At 34.0% G+C, this 27,407-nt stretch overlaps 4 protein-coding genes across 7 annotated transcripts; 2 read left to right on the top strand and 2 right to left on the bottom strand.

Moving 5' to 3' along the window:
- Positions 1 to 61: 61 nt before the first annotated feature.
- On the bottom strand, positions 62 to 7,880 carry piwi (P-element induced wimpy testis). 2 transcript variants are annotated; one of them, XM_068295545.1, is made up of 9 exons: positions 7,765 to 7,880; positions 4,661 to 4,820; positions 3,448 to 4,173; positions 3,056 to 3,376; positions 2,482 to 2,636; positions 2,205 to 2,408; positions 1,943 to 2,134; positions 1,761 to 1,871; positions 62 to 1,300 (listed from the first exon to the last, which is right to left on the bottom strand). In XM_068295545.1, the coding sequence occupies exons 2-9, from the start codon at positions 4,748 to 4,750 to the stop codon at positions 418 to 420; spliced, it is 2,682 nt and encodes an 893-aa protein (XP_068151646.1). In that variant the 5' UTR covers positions 4,751 to 4,820; positions 7,765 to 7,880; the 3' UTR covers positions 62 to 417. The 2 variants fall into 2 exon arrangements, with proteins under 2 accessions (XP_068151646.1, XP_068151647.1); XM_068295546.1 differs by lacking the exon at positions 7,765 to 7,880 and adding an exon at positions 7,552 to 7,569.
- Positions 7,881 to 8,517: 637 nt separating this feature from the next.
- LOC137580954 (putative nuclease HARBI1) lies at positions 8,518 to 9,931 on the top strand. Its single transcript, XM_068295104.1, has 4 exons — positions 8,518 to 8,880; positions 8,940 to 9,137; positions 9,199 to 9,679; positions 9,738 to 9,931. The coding sequence occupies exons 1-4, from the start codon at positions 8,563 to 8,565 to the stop codon at positions 9,863 to 9,865; spliced, it is 1,125 nt and encodes a 374-aa protein (XP_068151205.1). The 5' UTR covers positions 8,518 to 8,562; the 3' UTR covers positions 9,866 to 9,931.
- A 284-nt stretch (positions 9,932 to 10,215) lies between these two features.
- Positions 10,216 to 22,143, top strand: TTLL4A (Tubulin tyrosine ligase-like 4A). Of its 3 annotated transcripts, none has more exons than XM_068295705.1 (12): positions 10,216 to 10,424; positions 10,518 to 10,747; positions 11,463 to 12,384; positions 12,721 to 13,598; positions 13,660 to 14,019; positions 14,083 to 14,440; positions 14,509 to 14,633; positions 14,705 to 15,144; positions 15,208 to 15,378; positions 15,442 to 15,720; positions 21,833 to 21,964; positions 22,051 to 22,143. In XM_068295705.1, the coding sequence occupies exons 3-11, from the start codon at positions 11,714 to 11,716 to the stop codon at positions 21,893 to 21,895; spliced, it is 3,345 nt and encodes a 1,114-aa protein (XP_068151806.1). In that variant the 5' UTR covers positions 10,216 to 10,424; positions 10,518 to 10,747; positions 11,463 to 11,713; the 3' UTR covers positions 21,896 to 21,964; positions 22,051 to 22,143. The 3 variants fall into 3 exon arrangements, with proteins under 3 accessions (XP_068151806.1, XP_068151805.1, XP_068151807.1); XM_068295704.1 differs by having other exon boundaries at positions 10,513 to 10,747; XM_068295706.1 differs by lacking the exon at positions 11,463 to 12,384 and having other exon boundaries at positions 10,218 to 10,424; positions 10,513 to 10,747.
- A 5-nt stretch (positions 22,144 to 22,148) lies between these two features.
- Positions 22,149 to 26,934, bottom strand: LOC137581467 (protein aubergine-like). The gene is made up of 9 exons (XM_068295707.1): positions 26,742 to 26,934; positions 25,795 to 25,951; positions 25,244 to 25,737; positions 24,983 to 25,175; positions 24,619 to 24,746; positions 24,397 to 24,551; positions 23,933 to 24,322; positions 23,755 to 23,865; positions 22,149 to 23,691 (listed from the first exon to the last, which is right to left on the bottom strand). Exons 1-9 carry the CDS (start codon positions 26,847 to 26,849, stop codon positions 22,791 to 22,793), a joined length of 2,637 nt encoding a protein of 878 aa, XP_068151808.1. The 5' UTR covers positions 26,850 to 26,934; the 3' UTR covers positions 22,149 to 22,790.
- Between the last annotated feature and the right edge of the window lie 473 nt (positions 26,935 to 27,407).

Below are 27,407 nucleotides of genomic sequence, written 5' to 3'. Positions count from 1 at the left end.
CCAGACTTTGCTAAAGAACATTGCAATTTCCAGATACGTATGTATGTAAAAAAACGTCTAATTCTATTTTTATTGAGCACTTGGATCTCCAAGCTAACTTTATTAAACCAAAAATGAATTCTTATGCATAAAGCGAAAAAAGTGATGACACTTATTACTTAATTTTTCAAAAATATATAGTAAGGTAGAAGTAATTAAGAAAAGCAAATCTTAAACTTAAACAAATAACATTCATTTTGTTTAACAATTTATTTCTATTGTTATGATGAATATATAAATTATAAGCAACAAAACTGAAGCACTGACGAAAAATGCAATTTTCGCATTGTTTACACAACTTAGTTCAAACAAAATATTCATTCATTCATTTATAGTTAAACACTATATGAAAAAAGAAACACAATCGAGTTTTAGCTTTTAGAGATAATAAAATTTCTTCTCAAGCGCACTCTGAGGAATTGTATGCAAGTTTGTGCCAACCAGAGTGGCCAATTTCTTGGCATACTGGCAGACAGCTGGCACTCTGGTTGTGCCAGACCAATTGTAATACAAATGGCACATTTTATATGTTAATTTTTGCAATTGATCTGGCGACAGATTAATATTGCTATACAACACATTATAGCTGGTAGGCGATACAGTGCCTTGGCGTACTGTCTGTGATACCAAGTAAAAGTCATATCGTTCCGGCAATGTAACAATGTCATCTACCACAGTTCCAGGCGGTGGATTAGATTCTCGGTTGAAAAAACGTGTTTTCGATGATCTACTGACCGTTATATAAGCCATCATAGGTGGTGGCAAATTGGCACGTTTGTACTCATTATCCAGTTTTTCCACAATATCTTTCACTTCATATTCGAATAATTGCTGCAATGAACCAGCACTTACGCCATCACGGTAAAATAGTATACGTTTCGGGAATGTTTTGTGCTCCCTATGGTATTGGCGTAAAGCTTTTCCCATCATCGGCCAAAGATGATTTGCCAGCACATCGTAGGCACTGCATTCAGCCACAGTGCTAAAATATGTGGAATTCTCTTGCAAATCCATTGATGCCACTAGTGCCCCAAATGCTTTGGATCTATCTCGAGTGCTTTTAGCGATATCGAAGCCAAGGGTCATCAATCCAGACAGCGGTAGCTCAATCATCCATGGTGTATATCCCATTTTACAATTCAATTGTACTGCTATCTTGGTAGCAATACTCATAAGACTGCGATTACTTACAGTTTTAGATGTCACAACCTGAGTGGGAATTCCTTTGTCAATGCAACCAATTTTCTTAATAGACGAGTATCTATTGAAACAGAATAGAAAATATTGTTAGTTATTAAAAAAGGGCATAGCTTAATTTGGTTAGTAAATTTTCAAAGTATTATGACCAAAAACTACACAATTTTTATATTGTTATATCTTATGAATAATTCTTATTAACAATTGATAATTTGTTTCAAAAATAGAGTTGGACTTATGTTGTTCAACTATTTCAATAAGAATATGTGTTGAAATTCGGAGCCTGTAGCTTTTATAGTCTCTGAGATCTAGGTTATCATACAATCGACTCGGCTGTTAAATATAAATACTTTATGGGGATGGAAAAGCTTCCTTCTGCTTGTTATATACATTGACGGCTTTGATATACCATTTTACCCTATGGGTGTATGGTATAAAAATTGTAGTATATTGCTGCTTAATCATCTTCTTGCTGGTATCGCAACATCAAAAGGAAATTTAAATAAGCAATAAGATGAACAAACCTTTCGACATTATTGTTTGGCACAAGACATAGTATCAGTTTTGGGTCCAAATTTGTGCAGCTATTCATTTCTTTTACATAGCTCGCTGTGCGATCATCATAAATCTCAAGTCTGAAATTATTATACGTCAGAAATTTAGATGATTTAAGACACCAATTATCAAAATCGATGTGTAAGCTTACACTGTGGGATCTCTAATACGCAGACCCATGCCACTTGCTGCCCTAACAAGATTTGACAGCAATGTATTTAAATCTCTGCCATTGCGTCTAGGCACTATTGCTACCCATCGACTAAGTCCTTCTTTTGGAGTAGTCAGCATTTGATGGTCACGAAAATGTTTTGTCCAATCGGCACTCTCATCGGGAAGGCATCTAACATAAAAATAAATCACTATAAGTATCAGTCAAATGGATATCAGCCGGTCACATGACCTTTACGTACTTCCTTTTTTGGTTAAAAACTATTTTTTGAGGATCAATAATGCGCCCCTTCACCTCAATAAGCTTATCATCCAGTCGCATATTCCAATCGGTTAAGACCTTAACACTTTCATGTGTTCCTTGCAAACGACGATTAAACGTGGTTAATCTTTCAATGCGTCGATTAGGTTTCATACGCGTATAGTCCGACATGGCACGCATAAGTCTATAGCAGATACGACAAAAGTTGTACAAGTTTGATTTGATGATTACACGAAAGGAAGAAAAGCAAAACTTACTGAAAATTCGAACGCATATTCTCAGTGAGTCCGGTAACACGGCATAGTTCCGGAATGAGAACCACAATATCGCTGGCATTAGTTTTCAGTGCCCTGTCCTTGTTCATTGATATCAACAAGGGTTGACCGTGGTCCCGTATGCGAATATTATATTTCTGATAAGTTAATAGAACTTAAATTAGTGATTTTGTTACTTAAACAATGTGTAGATCGATCGTTAAACGCCAAAAGACGATCTATATTTCTTCAACTAGGTGTAAAAAAGATTTGAAAAATTTGAGACACAAAATTCAATAACGAGCTGACCCAACCTAAATATCACATACAAGAAGACAAATTAGATAGATAATTATCTAGGTTGCATGTTCGTCCGAAGAATACATATGAAATTGGTTTAAATATATTTCTGTGGCAAAAAGAGAGCAAAAAACAACAAAAGCACCAATCCGACATTGAACAGATTTGAAAGCCACATCTTTTGCCTTGAACTATAAATTGGCGATTTTCTTATGCTATTATTAAAATCAGTCTTCTGAAAGTTTACATAAATTTTACCTTAAGAACTATAACTTACCGTTTGGTAGTATTCCACAAAACTAACATCTTTGCCTTTGCAACTGAACGTTGAGTTAGGTGTTTGAGCAAAGTCCACATCGTTGATGCGGTACGTTTTGTTGTTGTAGTCCGTAAGAACAACAAGTCCCAAAACATTACTACGAAAATCTTCCTGATGACGGGAAGGATTTTGAGAGCTGCGTCTTAAAATATCGTAGACTGTTTCAGTTCTCATAACTTTGTGAGTAATTTCGGCACATAGAAGAATATCCGTTTCATGTTGGCGTATCGACGTCTCATAACCTGGCCACAGTTCCATATGATGTTGATGTATTGGAATCTATATATGTATAAGTCCATTAAAATTTGGGAATACCAAGCCAAATGAATATTTAAGAACAACCAATATACCTTTGCCATCGGATCGAAAAGATTTCTCCCGACCAATTCAAGCTTTAAACCTTTCATTGAACGACGTAAGATTAAATTTAGCACTTGCAAAAATCTTGGCTCCACAGTCGAAATGAAACCCACAAATTTGATTGTAATGGTGTAATCTCCTCCTGACTTTAATTGACCTTTCAGTACAGTGACTTCGCTTTCAAGTATTTTGGTCATAAAGAGTTGCTTGCCATCGTATAAGTATCCTGCACTCAAAAGTTTAGCATGCTCAGACAAAATTCCGAGACGCATTCGAATGCTTTCAATATCTGGAGTCATATCAACATGATAATGAACAATACGCCACTGCGGCATAGTTTTCAGTCCAAAAAAGTTAGCCTTCAACATAATGGGCCTTCCATCTTTGCCCTGTTTTGTGACAACATCAGCCGGTCGTGTTCGTACAATATCATAGCGCTCCGTTTGACGGCGATTACTTGGTGGACCTCCTGATTCTGATCCAGTTCTAGTAGGGTGAACGGCAGATGCTGCTGCATCCGAATGACCCGACCCTGAAGTTTCAGGCGGTGGAGGCGGACCACGACTCATTCGAGATGTAGATGGGTACTCAGAACTTGGTTCATTTGGAGGGATAGGCCGACTGCGTGATGATGATGGTTGTGCATCCAAAGAAGCTTTGGGTGGAACACGACTAGGATTCGAGCCATCCGAATAACATTTATAAAATTTTGCACTCTGAAAATCATACCAAAAATAATGTGTGTAATTTACGACTTTACTAGTCTTATCAGTTAAACTAAATTGCATTAGAATTTTGCATTGGAGAGCTCTTTTTTCATTTTTTAAACTAATACATATAAATTGGTTGGCATTTTGACTTCTTCAAAGCTAATCTACAATTTTCAAATTGTTTTGTATTAGAAGAGATTGATGATAAATTAATTACAATTTTTCAATTTAACAAATGCTTATAATTGTCGGAAACATTTTGTCAGTATAAGGAGAAACGAAGAAGTGTCTAGAATGTTTTGAGAGACCGTCATTCCCATACTGTCCAGACCCTAAAGTCCCTCGGTTTGGCACTTTATTTGTTATGTTTAAGCCGTTTTACCTAATCTAACAACAATAAATTTTTTTCAGTAGTTAATAGATGAATAAATGTATATGTGCATCCTTAAGGATCCGAAAAACACAACAACAAAATCCGATAAATAATACTTACAGGCTCTTCAGCTCGCTTTCGTCCTTCATCAGAATCATCTGAATTTCTGCTATATGGACGCCTGCGTCCGCGTTCCTGATCATCGGCCATGGTGAACTGCTTGCGGTCACTTAAACAACTCAAAATCTAATGTCGCTTTGTGCTCGAGTCTTTGGCTTATCTGTTCGAACAGAAAAATATACATATAAACACATTTCATAAATACATACATACGTATACATTATTGTACATACATACATATGTACCCACTTATGTATATATGTATGTATGTATGTATACAAATGAAGTGGGCTCAGTGTTAAATAGTGTTCATCTCATGTACGTTCTGATTGAATGTGAGAACGCAGTATTTTTTTCTTATTACTAAGCCTGGGTCCAAAATGCTGACAAAGTTTTGAATGTTTATCAACCACTTCTTTTATAAACATTCGTCTTAATATCGCATGTTGTCGAAATATTGTTGATTTTTATACCCTTGCAGAGAGTATTATAAAATTGGTCAGATCTTTGTAACGCACAGAAGGAGACGTTTCCGATCCCATAAAGTATATATGTATATTCTTGATCAGCATGAGAAGCTGAGTTGATATAGCCATGTCCGTCTGTCCGTCGGTGCGTATGCGTTTTACTCGGCCATCTTTAGAGCTATCGCGATGAAATTTTTTGGGGGCTACCCGGGTGAGATAAAGTATGAAAATTGTCAGGATAGGACCCACTATATCATATAGCTCCAGAACAAACATTTTTATAAAAATTGGAGTATCTCCATAAAATTTACTACGATGATAGTATTGGATATAAAAACTCAGATTCCGAAATTTCAATCCGATCGGATAAATAGATCAAGTTCAATTTATCATGCTTTTGGATCAAGAATTTGTAATTACTTAGTATAAATTAGGATAATACTAAATTAATAAGAATCTGATTTGTGGTGCTGCTATTTTTGTGAACAAAAAACAAAGTTACTCGAATTTCAAAAACCCGTTGAAAACATTTCAAGTATTTATAGTTTTTAAACCATGTGCATGGGTGAAATGCAAAATCAAAGTTTCTAAACATTTGAAGTTCATTTTTGAAGCATACACTTATCCAATCATATATTCATTTATAACAAGTATCCGTCGTGTAACACTTAAATATTGATCTATATCCGCCCACAGCTATTTGGGTAAATAAACAAAACATGACTGAAATGCAGCATAAGCATAACCATCGGCGTCTCAATCCTCAAATGAGACATACATATGGAAGTACACTTGAATACATACTTACGTATGTATACGCTTATGTATGTATACAAAGGCCTTATTCGTCGTCAATGTTCTGAATATCTTGTTACAAACAGAAAATAATAACAGAGGGCCGGGGATAACTTTGACCGCGTCAGGGTTTGTATACCCTTGCATTTTTTTTTTTTTTTTTGGAGATAACTCTTTCCTTACCTATAGCCATAAATGTTGAAGAACGTTTAATCTAAGAAATAACGAAGTTATTAAGAAAAGTCACTGTTCGTGACTGTGCAGTTTGTATGGGAGCTATATGATATGGTGGTCCGATCTGGCTGAGTCCGAGATATACAACCCCTGCAGTATATACAAGCCTACATGCAAATTTCAATTCTGTAGCTCTTACGGTCTAAAAGGATTATACATTGATCCAGACGGACGGACGGACATGACTATTTGAACTCGTCTCGTCGTGCTGATTAAGAATATATATACTTTATATGGTCGGAGATGCTTCCTTCTATGCGTTGCACACTTCTGACCAAAATCAATAGACCCTTTTTGCAAGATTATAAAGATACTGTTTAAAAACATCTCATTGTGAACGAATGCAATAGCAGACTTTTTATGTTCCATTCTTTTGTTTGTACTGTACTTAATTAAACTTAAAATGAAGTACAGTTAGTGTCACTTCAAAACATACACACTCTATGGATTAACAATTGACTTAATAACTGCAATCAATATGTGTGACATACATAAGTGGATACACCCATTTCCGTCGGCATGAATCAACCGATTTGAAAGATATTGGTACGAAATTTGGCATTGAAGCTTTCTATTACGGAAGTGCGATTATTTTATATTTACATATTTTTATTTGCGATCTATCCTAAAAGAATAATAAGCAAATATTGTCAAAGGTAATCATAAAATAATACTCAAATTATAGTCTAAATGAATAGGATCTGCTTGGATGCTGCTGACGTCGCTGATCATTGCTCCAAATGAGCAATGGGAAGGGCAAAGACTAAGAAAATGAAATTGAGCAAGAGTTTGAAGATTGTTGGATGTGTGTTTGTACATACATCTACATACATATGTATGAATTGAGACACAAAAAGGATTTGGGTATATGTATGTATGTATGTATAGAACTGTTCTAAATTTTTATACTTATGTACATACACGTACATATTTACTTCTTTTTTCAGAATACATACATGTATATAAACACAGTGAAACCTTGAAATAACGAATCTGATGGAACTCACAAATTCTTTGAGAGAAGCAGTTTAAAATAAGACTTCGGTCACCGTTCGGCTTCTCTCTGTGTGTATAACCGATCGTAGCGCGCGTAGATGGCTGGTAAAAATATACCGTTTAAGCAAAAGAAAACTGCTGATAAATAAACAGTCGCAAAAAAGCTTAAAGATGCATGTGTGTGTGTGTGTGTGTAGAAACACAAATACATACATATGTACGTCTATATGTAACCCATACACTGGTGTTTTTTTTTATACTTTAGAATTTTGTAGTTGTAAAAACTGTTAAGCAGCGTGCCGGGCATAAGTGCGAAAGAGAAAAAAGAATCTAAAATGTAATGGTGGCTTCCACGGACGCGTCTTTTTTTTTAGGGAACAACGCTAAAATTAAGCTTACAATGTTTTCCTGAATATTATTTCTCCACTTTTGCAAATTGGGTATATTAATTTTAGTCAGAAGTTTGCAATGCACAAAAGGAAGAATCTCCGCTTTACTTATAGTATTTTTATCCTTGACCAGGTCTTCACATTTCTTTTTTACATATTTATAAATTGTTGCTTTAATGTTAGCAATAGTTTAAAAAACAATCGAAGTTGAATGGATACTTACAATAAAAAAAGATAAATTTAAAAAAACCGTGCACAGACTAGAGCTGGGAAATCCATCGATGGCTGTTTCAATTTTTTAAGGCGAAGTTTGGTAAATGTTTACTACTACTACTCGAGATTTCCGTGTTGAAAAGTGGAAAAATCGGGTAAAGCTAGATTTCAGTGTTGTCAAACGCAATTTTTATTTGGCGCGCTGTTTGTCCGCCCTGGTAGCCAAATATTTTAATCTAAACTCAAAAGTCGAGGAATATTCGGCTGCTCTGGCAGCCGAATATTGTATTCTAAACTATATTTGTTCTATAAAATCAAGAAATATTGTAAACTCAACAATATTTTCGTTTGTTGAGAATAGTGCGAACAAAAGATTCAAAAAGCCCGCGTATTCGAGTATCCAAAATTCGGCATTTGGCAACACCATCTCAAAATTGAACTACTACTACTTTTAGCTATAGTCCCGCTAAGAATATTAATATTCTTTTGTTAATTACTCAAAAACTACGAAATAAATCGCCAAGGCGCACCTGAGGTCGTGTTCGTGCAATTTTTCTCTTTCGTTTGATACCAAAATTATGTAGTTTAAGCGCGTTTTAGGCCCGAGTAGTAGTAGTAAACATTTACCGTAAACATTTACCAAACTTCGCCCTAAAAATTGAAACTTTAGCAGCATTTTTAGCGGGACTAAAGCTAAAACTAGCTTTCGTGACTTTGAAAATATTTGTGAGTAAAGTCACTGCTACTGAAAAATTGTCCATCTCTAACATAAACACTAAGAAAAGGAAGAAAAATATATGAATTTAAAATGCAAGAACTGGATATATTTCGGCGATGCCTGTCAGATTTTAAATATGTTGAAGACTTCAAGCAGTTTCGCCATCTCGCCAATACAAAAAACTCTTTCAAAGCAGAGCGAGTGAAAAAAAGAAACTTGGCTCGTTTTAATCCGTTTACCGATTTGCATGAAATTAAATTTAGGCAAAAATATCGTTATACCAAAGAGAATCTTAGACGTATTATAGAAATAATCCGAGATGATATGGAAATTGAGCCAATTAAGAAGAATCAAGTTCCCACAGACTTGCAAATCTTATCAGCTATACGATTTTGGGGAGGCACCGAGGTAAGAAGCATTCAGAGGGTGTGTATGTATGTATACCTGTTTACATTCCCTTACTCCAGCATCCGAAATTGACTGCCATGGCGCATGGTGTTAGCTTGCAGACAATGATAAAAATTACAAAGCGAGTTGCTGCAGTTTTGTCATCGAAAGCGTCCCGCTATATTAGAATGCCCGCCACACTATCGGAAAAGGAAAGAATGATGCGTTCATTTGAACAAATTGGAAATATGCCACAAGTCATTGGAGCAGTTTTACATGTAAGACAATCAGAATACCATTATTATCTTGTTGTTAATTGTGTATTTTCTTACTCCATAGAAAACTGTGCAGTATCAACCTGTCACTGGCAATTTAACAATTGCAACACCAAGGCAATCAGACGACCTTCTTCATTCGCAATTAGTTTGCGATGCAGACTATAAAATACGGGATTTGGATTTACGTCAACCAGAAGAATTTTCTATAAATACAGCTTCGGAGATGTTCGCTTTATCTAGAATAAAAGAGCGTTTCGAACAGAATGAGTTTCGTGGGCGCATTTTACTTGGAAATGAAAGGCTCATCTGTTCACCCTGTCTTTTCACTCCCGTTGCATATCCAAAAGATGAATCGGAGGATCTTTATAACCATGCCCATGATCTTACCTTCGCACCGGCAAAAAAATGTTTAAATTTTTGGACGCGACGATTTGGCGTTCTGAACAGCACACTTTACGGTTCGTTTAATTCTGCAAAACAAACAATTACGGCCTTAGCTCTTCTACATAACATGGCAATGGAGTGGAATGATCCTAGCATAGGTATGACTAAGACACATCTACACATTTTTGATGCTTGTTAATAATTTCTTTTCTTTAGATATGGGTAACAATTTTTCCATTTGCACTCCGACTTTGTTTCCATCTCAGGATCAAACAGCACAGGCGGTAGAAAATCGGAATAGGAGAAGCTTTATAAAAACTCATTTTACCTGCCACAACGTATAAGATAATTTAGTTTATGTTTTTTATATTGTTCTGATACAAGAGACAAATACATTTTTAAAAAAGTAATCTTGCGAAAGTGAACTGATTGCAGCTTAAACTTTAAAAAATATCATTAAATGAATTTTAATTGTTTTATACCCGATTCCTATTGGCGACCATCAATCATCTCCGATACTTTCCGAATGCAACATTTTTTTAGTTATTATTATGTTACAGCAGTTGCAGAAATAATAAACTTTTATTTTCCTCGCTGCTACAGAATTTTGCACGAATACCCAGCACAAAGTATATCGGAATTCGTAAGAATTTTTATCGGAAAAGAAAATAATTGATTCTGGCAACACTGGTATTCATTGTCTGCGGCACATGGATTTTTGTTTTGCCTTCAAAATTTTTGTTTTATCGTAGGCTGTGATTTGTTTATTAAATAAACTAAAGTTACTGATGAAAATACTACTGCATATCTGCCGCATACAATCTATAACGAATGTGAAATAGAAGTGGAGTTCAATATAACAAAAAAAATTTAAATTGTTTGTGTTTAATACACTGTTTATAGGTAAATAAACGATGTGCCCATAACATACACTCGGGCACTATAAATACATAACTTCATAATTTGTTTTGTTTTAAAATTTATAATTTAGTTTAGTTCGCTTGCTGCTTGCAAAATTGATGCTGAAAAGGGGAGCTGCTGTGCCAGTGACCTAGATTTTGTGGGGACATTAAACTAAAGCAGAAAACGGAAAAGCGTCGAACCAAAACCCACCCACCCATTATCAAATACAGCCCCTACACCCGCGCTCAGCTGATAAAAAGTAGCACAAAACCGAAAGTAAGGAAGGTCACCGACGACCACCAACAACAACAAGTTTGTAGCATGTAAGTTTACATGAATATAAATTGATCTAGATTTCTAATGGCCTTGGGCTCCAAAAAGGATGCCAAGTTTTAACTATTGGGACACAGTGCGTGTGTGTGTGTGTGTGTGTATAGTATATATATATGCACATTTTCAATACTCTGTATTTAAATTCAATATTGTCTAAAAAACTTTAGTTGTTACTTGCTAGCCAATATTTGTGTAACTGGTTAAGAATTTTATTCAAAGCTAAATTATTGGAGGAAACATATTCAGGATGCGCTCTGCAATATTTAAAGTCATGTGTGTAAATTGGCTCTAGATGCAAAGTAGTAAAAACAGTCAATCAAATGTGAAATGATGAATGATGTTAAAAGTTGCAGAACGTGTGAACTTAAAAAACAAAAACAGGAGCAAAATTATTTATTGGGGCCAGACTTTTGCCTTCCTTATTTATTTATAAATAACTCCATTAAAAGATTTAAGAAGACTTTGAATTATTTTCAAATTTTCCAAGCTGAATTGACCGTTTTTGAGAAAAAAATATGTGTGAAATTCTTATTGACTAAATTCCTATTATATAAATTCTACCGTTTTATATTTCATATACATATGTATATATAATGCGAATTTTTGGTAGAATATCCTTAAAATACAAAAAAGAAAGTGCTTTGTTTAACTTTTTAGGAATAATTCATATCTACTGACAATATCATTTCATTTTTTATTCACCAGATTTTTGTGTGTATTATAATATAAATATTTTAACCATCAATAAGCGAACGAAACAAGAATAATCATCAAACCCCTTCAGCACTGATATATGTATATAAAAGCAAGTTATATTCATCTTATTCATGTGCATTATATATAGAGAGCGCACATTAATCGTATCTATATATTCGTTTACGAAGCGAACTGAGAGTTGAACACCACACGCCCACCTTTCCGTATGTAAAGGTGGTAAAAAGGGAGTCGATTTCGACATGCGACAAAGCAATAGCAACAACTATAATAATTTTACTAACAACAATAACAACTGTACTAACAAAAACAATACTAATAATAATAGTAGTAACAGCACCAGAGGTCAGGGTGCCGCAGCATCTGCTGGTCGCTACTTTCACGAGGATAATGCATTTAATTATTATAACAACGTTAATTTAATTAGTCCGCAATGGAGCCGACTGAGTCCATACGGATCACCAAAGCGTTCATCCCCAACCAAAGATATTGTGGATGTGCAACAACAAAAAGGTAGATCCTCATCATATAAAACAACACCTGCTGGAATTATTGCAACTGATTCGGCTCGATATAGTGATTCGTTTATTGCATTAAGTGGTCATTATCAACGAAGGCAAGGTGATGGAGCGATAGTTGCAACGAATCGAAGTAGTGGCTTTAATTATCAACAACAGCAACAACAACACAATTGTCGGTCAGAACAATATTTTAGTGAGCATAATAAATTACGGCATAATCATAACCACCATCATCAACATCATGACGATACGGCCAAAGAGAAAACATTACGACAAGCCAGAAGATCCGGAACAACAGGAGCACCCAGTTATTTGGATGAGAGTCTTGCATATGTCAACTTGAATTCATCACAGCATACCACATTATTGGAGCCCACCCGGGAATCTATACTGTAATTTGTGAAATGAGTTTCGTTTTCTTTTTATTCTAAATTTCCAAGCTTTATACAAACAAACATACACACGACACAACACAAAGAAAAAGACACTTAACAGTAGAGAAAGTATATTTGTGTAATTGTTGTTGTTGTTGGTTGTGTTCAAGTTACTAATAATAGATAGTTGGAGTTGATCCCACATTACAAATAGATACACACTTACACACAAACACATACAGACGTACTAAGTGCACATACATAAAAAAGTTGTGTAGCTGAATCAATTTTCCCCTTTTTTGGATATGTAAAATCATAAATTCACACTCAATTTCTTTCCTTTTTTTGTTGCAGCACCGAACGACAATCTCAATATCGTTCTTCTGATCAACATTACGCCCACTATTTCTCGTATTTTTATAATCGTGGGCCACGCAAACCATCAAAGTGTATCAGCACCACCACAGGACGTCCAGGTGGTGCAAAACTGGCAATGAGTTCATATTCAGAACTTGTAACGAGCAGGCCTAATAAGGAGGATAACGATGATGATGATCAAGAACAACCGTCGGGTGGTCGTAAAAAGTTGTTAAAAAATGATTCCCCACCGGCTACACAACAACAACATGACAGTGGCTGGCCACCTAATGATGATGAATATACTAAATACGATCCGGATTTATTAAAGGAAACTGAAGATTATTTAGCTATAAAAGATATCTATGATAATGAACAAATTATTGATGCACGTTTCGATCCTATACAACGTCGCTATTGCAAACTTGCCACTGAGAATAATCCAGAAGATGCTGGAGATGCTGCCGTGTTCGCAAACAACAACAATAATAATAATAATAATACCGAATTAAAGCACCGAAGTCAAAAACAAACTTCCTGCCATCCATCACGCTTACCTCTGACACCAAAAAGATCTAAAGGCGGTGCATCACAATCAACATCAGCAGCAACAGCAACCAAAAAACAATTGCCCACAGTTCATAGAGTTTTACTATATAATAGCCAGAGTCCACGTTTGTCCCGCAAGCCACAGAGCGTCTTACGGAATCTGGGACAAAAACAGCATAAAAATTCCAAGACCCATGGCAACGCTGGAGATGCTGTGCCCACAGTTATTTTGGTAGAGCCCGAAACTAAAGATAAATCCCATAATCATGGACGCATTGAATTCGAACGTAATGATGATTTTGATGAGGATGATGATTTGGATGATAGTAAGTAATAGTCAATTACATGTTAATCGCTTTCGAATTTGAACAAGTTGTGTTCTTTTAGTTTCGAATTTTGATGAAAGCGATACGGCTAGTGTGTGCTCCGATGCTGAAGACGGTTATCGGGCACATGCTTACAAGATGACACATTCTTCAGAACGTTTTCTATCCACACACAACACTAGTACAGGAAGTAGCATACTTACATCTCAGTCATCTGAAGATGATCTCAAGAATCCTGAATCATTACTTGTACCTAGTCTGTTTCCATACGTTCCGCCATATTTGGCATTCTCTTCGAACACCAAGAAAGGTCCAAAGGTACCACCAGAATTACATAGAGTTCTTAAATGGCGTGTGACTAATATAATGCCCAAAGTTGTACGACTAATATTGGCGAATAGTGGCATGAGAATGTTGAAAAGTATGTATCTGAATTTATTATTATTTTTACATTCGAATTTGATTGTATTTATGTTGTCAACAGAAACCAATGACTGGATGGGAGTATGGGGAAAGCATTTGAAATCACCTTGCTTCAAGACCATACGTTCATATCAAAAAATTAATCATTTACCTGGCTCCTTTCGCATTGGTCGCAAAGATTCGTGTTGGAAAAATCTAGAGAGACAAATGCATAGGCATAGTAATAAAGAATTTGGTTTTATGCCGCGTACCTATATCATACCCAATGATCTGTGTTCATTGCGAAGACATTGGCCTCGGTATGCACAACGTAATACAAAATGGATTATAAAGCCGCCAGCTAGTGCACGAGGTGCTGGCATTAGAGTTATCAACCGATGGGGTCAGATACCCAAGCGAAGGCCATTGATTGTACAAAAGTAAGTTCTTTTTTTTCTATTTTCCATTTGAATTAATGTTTTATAATATAATTGCTTTGTTTAAATAGGTATATTGAACGTCCACTTCTAATTAATGGTAGCAAATTCGATTTGCGCCTCTATGTGCTGGTCACCTCGGTTAATCCCTTGAGGGTTTTTATGTATCACAATGGATTGGCACGTTTCGCTTCTGGTAAGTTTCTTAATCTAAGCAATTTGGCTTTGTATTAAAATGTAAACTCTTTCCACTTTTTTTTTGTACAGTAAAATACAGTTCCAAGGCAGATACATTAAATGATCGCTGCATGCATTTAACAAACTACAGCATCAATAAATTTTCATCGAATTACGCAAAGAACGAAGATGTCAATGCATGCCATGGCCACAAATGGACAATCAAATGTTTATGGACTTATTTGGCCAATCGTGGTGTTCGTACCGATTGCCTGTGGGAAGCATTGAGAAGTCTAGTGCTTCGTACACTTTTTGCTGGCGAAAATGGCATAAATAGTATGATAAGAGCTAACGTTGAATCCAAATATAGTTGCTTTGAGCTATTTGGTTTTGATGTTATTCTTGATTCGGATCTGGTGCCATGGCTACTGGAGGTTAATATATCGCCCAGTTTACACTCAGAATTGCCGCTAGACGCACATGTTAAAGCGCCCTTGGTGCAAGGTGTTCTCAATACGGCTTTGTACAATGTATGTGGTAGATATAAACTAACTAAGAATTATGCTAAATAATTTATATTGCAAATTTTACAGGTACCTCCAAAGCTGACTCAGGAGAAGCAAAAAGAATTGGCTGCTGAATTTTCTTTTCCACCAGGCACACAAATGTGCTATGATAAACGCCTTTATATCAATTATTTATCCCGCGAAGAGAAGGTGAAACATAATACATTTACACGCAAATCTATGGAAGATCGTGAGGAGGTATATATAACTACATACATACATATATAAAATCATTCAAAAACTCTCGAATTTTTCCCCTAGTATATTGATGCAATACTGCAGAACCTGACACCAGATGATGTACGTTGTCTGATTATCGCAGAGGACGAGTTGGCTCGATGCGCGCCACTAGAGCGCATTTTTCCAACTGATCAGACCTATAAATATCTGAAATATAATGATATACCGCGATATTACAATCGACTTTTGGATGCCTGGGAATCCCGTTATGCCAACAATCGTACAGAGGGCATTGCGTTATTACGCGACTATTGTCAGAATAAATACCATTTGCAAGTTCCAGCCCCACCAGCCAAAAAGGTAAGTTTTCGAAATGGTGTACAATATTTTCGGCATCATTAATTAATACGAAATGTATTTCAAAGAAAATTATCCATACCTAACTTATTTTGCTTGAGGTAATAGCAATCGAGTCTATGTATCATATTCGAAAATGAGGTTTAAAAACTTTTCAGAAATGTTTTGCTTTCTGATTATAAACACACTATTATTATATATACATATACATACATATATAGCAGTCTGCAAGTTCTTTGAAATCTGCTGTAAATAACTAATTTAAATGCATTCTTGAATTCATTAAATTTTTGAGGGCTGTTGGCGAGCAATTCAATCATTCTATTGGCGCTGCCGTGCTCTTTATTATCGTAAGTTCTATCTATTGACTTGCTATGGACTTTACGTAGACACACCGTAAAGTAAATTGAAAAGAAAATCAATGACCTATAATCACATATAATATATATTTATATATATATAAATAGAAAGTGACAACTTCAGTCTAATGTATTCCAATTGACTTGTGTTCTCTTGTAATAAGAATTGTTTTTTCTTAGATGTAAACATAGAACAACTTCGAAACTTTGGTCCTTTAGACACATATAACTCGTCGTAAATATATTTACAATTTATATACGAAAATTTAATGTTTTAAAAGCGGACGAAAAAAAATAATATATTTAACCAATTTATAAACAAATGCTTAGCGATTTGATGGGAGCACTTATAGACTTTAGTTGGTTTTTTATTCGAGACAGTTGTCTATAGACAAAGGTTAAAAATAAAGTAAATGAATCTTAATTCTAGTCTTATACTCTCACAAATTTAATGTTATAACAACAAATAATTATATTAGCAGCTTTAAAAAAAATTATTAATTATATATCATTTATATTTTGTCGTTCTATTACAAAAGAATTGTATTAACAAAGAAGGTTTCGCCACAATGGTCAAGAGTAGCATTTAATCTCAAATTGATTAATATATTTAAAATAGACTAACCGTTTTTTTTCAAAAGTATAAGTCTAGTTATTGTTATTGTTGATTTACACACAAAATAGTCACTTATAAATTGTATTTGCAGCTCAAGAACAAATTTGAAGGATTTTTCATCCTAGAATGTTTTTTGTTTTTAATTTAAACCAATTTTATGCCGAACGAGTAAAGCTTTCCTCTTCTTGCGCTTTCTTTTAATAATTTATTCACCTAATTTCATCGTATAATAATTATATAACAATATTTTCTGCATGATATTTCTATAATTTGCAATAAAAATCAAAATTTTAGAATGGTATAAGAGTTGTTTCTTGTTCAGATATTTTGTTAGGTTTGAGATGACCTTTGGTTTAGATATCGGGCTTTAGGAAACAGATTAGATTAATGTCTGGCGATGAACTTAACTTTAATGAGAAGCACGGCTTAGTAACTTTTGATCAAATTTGCCTTTCTCATGCTGGGATTAAGCATATATGAAAAACTCCCTGTTTTGCATACTGGCTCACTACTTGCCCATGGTTTATTACAAAAACTGTTTAAGTAAGTGACTCAAAACTGGTCTCAAAGAAGACTCGTTGTTGACTCGCTCACTTGATCAGTTGTTTGCTAAAGAGTCCTTATAATGAGAGAAGGACTGAGTTAAACAGAAAAGTCTGTGAACTACTCAACAAATGAGCCAATATATAATCAACTTATTGAGGTTTTGGACCCAACACACTACCAAACAAAACATATGTACTTTCTATCTCTACGATCATTTCTTACATACAAATACATATATTTTCTGGTTCTTATTAAGTTATTTTTATAATTTTTGTATGTATGTATTATGTAAGTTATATTTTTCAATCTCCTATTTTTATGTTGTTTTCTAATACACTTTGACACAACAAAACACTTGAATTTCTATCTGTTTGTATGTGTGTATTGTGGTGGGTGTCCAGTACGTCGAAGGTGATCACACTACGTACTCTTTACACTTGCAACAAGAACAAGAATTCCTCTCAACTCCAGGTGGGTGGTTATTAAGGTAATATTTATTGCAAACGTCTACCTAGTGCTTTCTCCATTGGAAATTTCAAAGCGTACCAAAATTCCTAATCAAGATAATAACATTCTCCTTGAGCTTTATAATGCAACACAGCGAAAAATAATTTGTTTTAAAATCAAGTTTTTAATTTTTCAATTGAAATTAGATTTTCAAGTGGCCTAGTTCGAAAATAGTCTTTTTAATTCATTCAAATACCATTTTGTCATTCACTTTTTAGTGTCTTTCATTTGCTTTGCATATAACTTTTCGAAAAATGTTATATAAATTGGCGCGATGTACTTCAATTTATGAGCCATTAGTCATTTTGTTGGGTAAATTTGCTTAAACTTTGAGGGGAACCAAAGTAATAGTTTAGGAACAGATTCTATCTGAAGATTAGTTTAAATCACTATTCACTTTATTTCAATATGAAATTCATTATAATCAATCCAAAATTATTTTAAATAAATTGGTAAATGTATAATTTTCAATAATTTTTTAAATAAAGTTCATTTCCGTATTTAAGAATTTATTTAATTAAGTCATTATATTTGAGAACTGCATTAAAAATATTTAGTCTTGAAACAAAACTAATAAATGAATATTATATGTTGACTTGGTAGTCCAATCCAATCCATTTCGTTTGTATAGAAAAGCGAATGACAGCAATGAATGCTAAATGAGACAAATAATTACTCAATTTTGATAAATGTAATGAATTATACGACTTCTTTATATGAACAAACAAAAGACCCTTTTAAAATGACTGAATCAAAATAAAATTTCTAAATTTTTTTAAAACTTTTTTTTTTAATGAATACTTTCTCATAGTTGAAAGTCAGTACTAAAGTTAATCTAAGTACTCATGGACTAATATTTTAAATAACCCTATTTCAAATATATTCTCACAGTCCTCTGTTTCATATGTTCTCTACTCAGTCTAATATTCAGATAATTCGAATGTTTATTCAAATATAAGTAGTTACTAATTTAATAAAAAGTAAGCTAAGTTTTTAACGTATTCCTGATGTCTTCTAATGTTTTCTTTTGTATTCTTTTCAATTTGAAAAGTAAAGTCGATTAATTTTGTTTATTTTATTGATTTTCAAATAGCTGAAGTGAAATAGAAATGTGACTTACCATACAAAGTCAATTTATACACTTAAAATAATGTATAAAATATGGTATAATTTGTCCTCCATTTAAAACATTTTTCATATTTGGGCTGTCGATAGGATAGAATTTTCGATAATCATATCCATGTGACTAAATAAATGAAACAAATACCTATATATATTTTAATAATACACATAGAACCACTTATAACCCGAAATTCCCAAAATATATAATTACAGTTTACATAATCGTTAATAGTTTTTGCATATTTACATACATACACATATAGATACCAATACATACAATATCATTATTAAAAATTTGCTTTGTTTTGCCTACCCCCCTCCCCTCTCCAAATTAAACAAAAAAAAAAAAAAAAAAAACAAAAATGATTCAAGTTAACACGAATTTACAATCAATTTGTTTTGTTTGTAATTTGTAAAATTGCAGGATTACTTCATCAAGTTTATGAGATGGATTTTAAAGTGATAATCGCTGCCATCGCATTCGTAGTAATCACTTCTGTTATATTTAGTGCAATTGTCTTAGTTATAATAACAAGTGTGTATATTTGATGTTCTAACTTAAGTCGTATCTGGTATCCATTATAAATGGCGATTCCTACCTAATGATTAAATATACCATAGATTTAACTTTAACAAGAGCGTAATTCAAAATGTAAATTAAAACAATAGAAAGAGAGAGAAAGAGAGAGAGAGAGCGAGATAGTGTATATTGTATATGGTATGGTATGGTATGTAAACAAATAATTAATTAACAAGTGATTCTTTATTAACAAATTGTGATGTTTTTTCTTTGTTTTTAATGTCAGACATTTGTGTGTATGTATGTATATACATATGTATGTGTGTGTGTGCGTGTAAATTTATTAATAAAATTAAATGCATAGCTACATATATATAAACATACCTTGTATACCTTATATTAACTAAATTAATGTAATGTAGAATACTGCCGTTCATTTAAACTACATATATATATACATATATATATATATATATGTACATATATGTGTATGTATGTATGAGATTTTTACAAACACAAAAACATCTAATGAATTTATATACACGCATAGATGATCGCAGCTTGTTGGCAATATTTGAATTTAATACGAAAAAAAAAACACACAAAAAAGGAAAACAAAAAAACAAATTGGTGATATATGTATCAAGTATCAAACTCTAAAAAATACGGCTCAAAGTTTTTAAAGTATTTGCAAAATACAGAAACAGATTTTTGTTATACCATTTCTTGTTGTACTTAAGTGAACATTCTTCATTTGAAAGAAATATCCACTGGTTAAGTAGAAATTTTTGAAAATAAATTAAACATTTAAAAACTTGGAATTTAACAAATATTAAAAATTATGCTAGTGAAGTGTGTGGTAGAAACAAAGAAGAAAAAAAAACCTCAAATAAATTGAAATGAAAATAAAAACAAACGAAAAACCGCTCCTGAAATTAAGAGTAAACAACACCGACTCGAATCGACTCTTAAAAATGTTTCTCTATTTTTTATTTGGGCATTTAAGTTGAATTTTAATCTTATCTAAGAAGCCTTTTAGTTTCATTTACCTTTTGCGTGAATTTAGAACAGTGAGAAAATTAACTTTTCATTTCATATCATAGTTTTCATTATTGGTAATTGTTGATTATTAGAATTCAGCAAGTTTATTATTTTAAAAGAAAAAGAATTCATATTCATTTCCAATTTACTCAGAACACATACATCTGTATCTGAATACAGTGGACTCTCGGTTAACGAACACTTCTATTGCTTTAATTTCAATAGTAATTAAAAAAAAATAAAAATAATACATCAAAAAATTTTAAGAGTTTGAAAGAGTTTCGAAATAAATAATATTTAAAATATCACAATGGACAGCTCCGCAATGTATGTATATTCAGAATTTCCCTTTACATTCAATTAGGGTTTCAACCGTCTTCGTTGGTGTTTGTTATGGTCCACTGCACTTCGTTCTTCTGTTTTATCTGATTGTTGCTCTGATCTATCTTCTGTTATGGCGTCTTTATTTTGCATTTAAAAAGCAAACCATTAAAAAAAAAAAAAAGATCAATATTATAAATTTGAATCTCTTATTTGATAAGGCCTATCATAAAATTAATCAAAAATCTATTCAAATTCAATTGAGACCTTCAATCAATATTAGTATTCTTTAACAGTATGCTTGGTTTTCTTTTTCTATATTTGTTTAGGAAAGTCAGTGTTAAAGGTTAACAAAATTACGTCTAGCCTTTATGATAATTGATTGATTGTTATGAGGGCAAAGTTTCTCGGGTCAAACAGGCTTATCCTAACCATTTCTCCTCTAAATACATAAGTACAAAAAAAAAAAAAAAAAAACAAGTCTTAAGTTCCATTATTGATTGTAGTCACAAAACTAAAACAAAAAAGAAGATGGTTATTATTTGTGTTGAAATTTTAGTTAGTTTGTTTTTATTTAGACTTTGTATGTAAAAATTGAAAGCTGCTGTTGTGAAAATATATATTCATACACTACTATGTTGAAATAATTCATGTTTTTAATGAGCAAATCCGTTTGTGATAAAGAATTAAATGTATGCATATTATAACGGGCTCTTTGTAAAACTGTGTTAAATTATTTATTAGGTAAAACAATTGTTATAAATTAAAAAGATTTGCAACCATTTCTTTTTTTTTTTTTTTTTGTTTTAGTTTAGTTCAGTTTTATAATTGAATATTTTAGCGTAAGGCCTGTTAAATGGCAGGTTTAATCTATTGAAACGGAATTATCATTTAAACTTTTTCTAAGATAATTATAAGAAATGCTTATGAATAATTTAGCTAAACTAATGTGTTATGTATGCGGTAATCTCTTGGTAAATTATGCATCCTCATTTACTGTTCATATTAACAGATCGTTCAATTCCATTCATACTAATCTGTGTACAAACAATTCCTGTACTAATTCATGTTTTTGGCATTTAGGATTGGAGCGTTAAAGATGAGTTCATTATTAAGCCGGAGGAGGCGCCCGCACGTGATGTCTAGGTGGATGCTTAGCAAAAGTCTTGGATGAAATCCAAGATCTAATTTGATTCATTCTGCTCAACCACTAAGGTTAATAGATAATAATTTTGAAGCACTTTTTCTTAAATTTGAATTATTTTCGTCTTTTTTTTTTTTTTTTTTTTTGTTTTAAATAGGTTCACCGTTTATATTTGAACGTTTGGTTTTTTCCTGGACTGAAGAATATTGCATCATAATATATACATACAAATATAAATCAGTTAAATTTCCGTCGTTGTCCAGTTTATCAAATTTATTATTAAGTATAAGAAAACATGTGTTCAAAAAATTAAAAAAAAAAAAAAATATGTTGTAATCTTAGAAAAATTGTTCAAAATTGACAGTGAGTAAAAATTATAAAGAATCAACCACAAATTTTTCAATTGGTTTAGGGAAAATTTATAGACTGTGGAGCTTTGCCTGACCATTCAAAACTGCGAAAACTTCAAATCACCTGACTATATTCGGTATCAATATCAAAATACGAATTAAAGTCTAATTCTGTATTACTTTCATCAATTGACAAACGTTTTAAACTTAATCTTAAAGTTGATTCAATTTTCCGCAAACAACTTTATTTGTGTTTTTAGAGTTTGGAAAATAAAAAAATTATATTTCTTTACTAAACGTAAAAATTAAATTCAAGTTGTACAAGAACTGCAAAGTTTCAAAGAGAATGTGCAGACCTGCTTGCAATTTTATAAAATAGTTCATATATAATGATGGATGTCTTGAAAATTAAGGAACATATTTTTGGTCATCACTTAAAAAATATTTAAGGAATGATTTCACAAAAATAGTTTCGTGTCATTAGTAAACTTAAAATAATACAAATTTTCATAATCTTTGTAAGTAACTTTAAATAGAGTTCTCCGCATTATAGGAAGTACAGCTGGTTTTCCAAAGCTGCTGATGGGGCTCGGTTGATGCTTTCGGCGACAAGGAAAGCCAATTTGTGTGCATATTGGCACACGGCAGGGACACGACAAGAACCAGACCAATTATAGTACATATGGGTCATTTTATACGCCAGCATCTGAATCTTATCAGCGCTGAGTCCCATGTTGTCATGGATGACGTTATAATTTGTGGGTGATACCGTTCCCTGATTCACAGCCTGTGACACTAAGAAAAAGTCGTAGCGTTCTGGCAATGTAATAACATCGTCGACAACGGTACCTGGCTCGGGATTGCGCCTGTTAACAAAGTAACGAGTATTAATGCGTTTGGCGACGACAACAAAAGCCATGCGAGAGCCTTCAGGCTTGCCTGCCGACTTGTAAATTTCATCAAGCTTGGCCTTTAAAAATTTTACTTCCGTATTGAAAACCTGATGAAGTTGGCCATCGCCAACACCATCACGGAAGAAGAGAATGCGCTCTGGTAGAGCCCCATGCAAGTCACGGTAAGCTTTTAAGGCGTATGTCATATTCATGGACATCTGATTCGACAATTCCTGTCCCTTCATGTGCTCGTTCACCGAAGAGTAGTAGCGCTGGGATATTTTCATGTCCATTGTGGCTACTAAAGCGCCATATGATTTGTTCTTACTCTTCGGGGAATGACATACATCGAAGCCGACCGTCATTAGACCACGTAAAGGCAGCTCTATCATCCACGGAGCACCCATCAACTTTGCATTCATTTGAATAACAACTTTTGTGGCGATCGACATCAATCCGCCAACCCTTTCTTGACGCGGTGCAATGGTTTTCAGTGTCACAACTTGCGACGGCACAGGGCGATCCACACAAGCTCGCTTCTTGATGCAACTATACCTGCAAAAGAAAAATTCTAAATATTACTCACAATCTTTATTTGATCAAATCATTTTCTCATACTTTTCTTCATTGGGGGTTTTCAAAACAAGCATTATGATTTGAGGATCCTTTGTTGTGGTATTGTCAATTGCTCGAGAATAGGTACCGTTGCGGTCATCGGGAATTTCCTCACTGTAATTATAGTATATGCCAAGTGACAAGTTCACTTTAAAGATACTTTAAACGATTTTGAACTTACTATCGTGGTTCGGCAATCAACATCTTCATGCCTGAAGCTGCTCTCATGCACATCTTAACGAATTCTTGAGCCTCGCGCTTACTACGCTGTGGAACAATCACATACCATCGCTTAATATCAACATGGGTGAACATGGAATTAGTACGAAATTCGTATGACCAATCTGCGCGATGGTCGCAAAGGAACTTCATCTGGTTTCCGAAAATTATTTTTTCCGATGGTAACACACGTGCCGGTATCTCAACCAACGCAACACCTAAATCAATATTCCACGATTTTAAAACTTCCATGCTATGTGCAGATGATTTTAGGCGGCTATTGAAAGCACGGAGGCGCTCAATACGGCGATCAGGAGCTAATCGGGTGTGCTCACTCATTGCCTTCATCAGCCTGGATTAAACGACAAACAAAACAGGAAAGTAAGATTACGGCAGAAAAAAGAAATATTTTGCAAAAGGACCCACCTAAAATTGGCACGCATTGCGTCTGTCATTCCAGTAGCACGAGCCAATTCGGGAATCAACATAATGAGCGAATCCGCTCCACCGCGAATATTTTTTTCTGTCGGACAGCACACAATCATTGGCTGCTTGCAGTCCCGGATGGAGATGTTATAACGCTAAATTTCGAGTATACAGAAATTAATATTTTAAACCTATACACTTGTGAACGGATTGGTGATTTACCGTTTTATAGTAATCCACATAAGTGATGTCCCCATTCTTGGTAGTAAACGTCGATAATGGAGATGAGTCAAAGTCCACCTCATCTACACGGTATGTTTTATTGTTATAATCCGTGAAAACAACCATGCCTAACCAAATGTGAAAAAACAAATTAAATAATCTATTAAATTGTCGTGTAAGACATGTGGACATCAAAAATATAGGTTCTTCACAAGTTCACAGTCAGCACAAGATGTCCATAATACAATTCTTCTACCCTCCCATGTGTTAGTTTTTATAAAACTATGTGTAACAAACAAATTAAATATTCAGTCTACATTTCAGCTTCAACTTTATAAGAATTAAGAACCAGAGAAAAACATACCAATAACTTGTCGCCTGAATGCAGCTTGATAATCGTCATTATCACGAATTGTCTCGGACAAAATGTTAAACAAGGTGTCAGTTCTCATAACCTTATGTGCAACCTCTGAGCAAAGCAATATGTCCGCCTCGTGCTGGCGAATAGAAGTTTGATATCCGGGCCATAATTCCATGCGATAAGTCTCCAGGTTAATCTAAGATCAAAATTAATGAGTATCGGACACGAAAATTCAGGTTGGGACCGCTACAATGAAGGAATTACCTTTGCCTTTGGATCAAAAAAATTGCGTGAGACTAACTGCAAATTCAAACCCTCCATGGCTCTTCGAAGAATCAGGTTGAGAACCTGAAATTGCTGAGCATCCCCGGATTCCACAGTGCCGACTTGCTTGATTTTCACCTCAAATTTTTCACCCGTGCGACTTGTAGTCAACAACTCCAAAACGTAAAGACTGTTGGGCACAGGCTTGAAAGCTGTTGAGCAAAAAAGTACGGTTCCATCAAATATATAACCGCCCAAAAGATCCCGGTGTTCCGATAACAGTCCACGCCGCAAGCGAGTATTGTCTACGTCAGGAACAAAGTCTACTCGGTATTGGTAAATCGTCCAATTCGGGGTGGTCAAAAGTTTAAAGTAATTGGTTTGGGCGGTAATTCTCCTGCCCGACAATCCCGTTTTGGTCACCAATCCCTGAGGCCGAGAGTGTACAACTTGCGAAATTACGCGACGACCCCGAACTGATCCACGTGCATCACCTTTTCAAAAAAAAAACGAAAATTAATTTGTATTACATATTAAAATTCACCACTCACCATCACCACTTCTTTCAGTCTCACGAGATTTCTGTGTCTCGGTAGTACTTTGACTGCCTGAACCTTCTTGCAACTGCCTCGGAGGTTCATTGACTACGGCAGCAGCAGCTGCTCCAACTTGATGCTGTTGACTCCCGCTTGAAGAAGAAGCCTGGCCCTAAAATCAACACAAAATTTAATTTAATTTTAAACAAAGCTAGCAAGAGTAAACTAAAACGGTCCAAAACCAACAACAAAAACACAACACCACTGTCTTCATGTATGTACATATACATATATGCATCTACATACATTCATATTTATATGCTTACACACATACAACCATCAAAATTAAAGAGTCATCACTTTTTTAGCCTCGGAATATATGCATGTACATAGGGTACACAGGCAACCCATGGGAATAAATTGCGATAAAGTTTCTAGGATCTAGACAATTATTAAACAACTTTAGATTTCCGAGTTTGGTATAAAAAGCTGTACCAAATCATTACGCATATACATGGTATGTATATATGTACATATATTCTATGTAGCATTGCCTTAACCTTATTTAAATTTGGCGCTAAAATTCTTTCATTCCTTTGGTATTGGTGCGCATTGCGGGTTTACTACACGAACAAAGTCGTTAGAGCCGAATAAGACTGAGTGAGTATCCGATCTCTTCTTTGAATGCATACATATACATACATACATATTGACATGAATGGTCGTACATACACACATATACATATGAAAATAAAACAGACAAAGCGTCATACCGCTCTAACGGTTAATCCTTCGCAATGGGAAATGATGCCCCCCCAAAACTGAATGCAAACTCTACGACTCAATTTACACACATGCAACCATTTGCTAAATTCCGAGAAATTTTTCTATTTGACAATTGATGTACACATTTACGTACAATAAGTAAAAACTGTAATACATTATTCGGAATTAATATTTACCAATTGAGGCCCCAAGCCACGAGTTAGGTCTTCATTTCTTTTATTTCCACGACCTTGTCCACGGGAGTGTCCACGGGAGTGTCCAGAATTAGACGGCAGATTATTCATAATTACTTAAATCTTAATTTCACTTCTATATCCACACTTTTTTCTTTACGAGTCAGAAATAAAATTCGCACACTCAAAGCTTTAAGAGGAAGAAATTCAAACGATGTTCCTAGAGCTGGAAAAAACATCGATGGTACTATCGATACATCGATGGTTTTGTATTTTTATAAAACATCGATGTTTGGCCAGCACTATCGATATTTTCTTTCTTTTACAAGAGGAAGAAATTCAAATGATGGGCGAAAAAGGGAGAACCGATTCACTAAATTTATCGACGTTTCTTTAATTTGGGGTTACACTTATCGTTTTTCAGATGTCAATACATTCCATTTGGTTTCAGCTCTATTCTAATTTATTTCTGATGATAAGGAAAAGAATATCCATCCCAAAAAATGTATAATTTCCGGTTTGTCGAACTTATACCAACATCTTAAAACTTTAATTTTTTCAAAACTTAAGCAATTTTTTTGGATCAAAAGAGGATTTAAATAATTTGACAGAATTTTATTTTAATCAGTATCAAATTAAAAGTTTTTATATGTTTTACCTATTTGTAAT

The sequence above is a fragment of the Drosophila tropicalis genome, unplaced genomic scaffold (genome assembly GCF_018151085.1).
Source record: "Drosophila tropicalis isolate 14030-0801.00 unplaced genomic scaffold, ASM1815108v1 contig_845, whole genome shotgun sequence".
In the NCBI taxonomy this organism is placed as follows: Eukaryota; Metazoa; Arthropoda; class Insecta; order Diptera; family Drosophilidae; genus Drosophila; species Drosophila tropicalis.
The sequence above is the reverse complement of the archived record's forward strand: the minus strand, read 5'-3'. Positions and strand labels throughout refer to the sequence as shown.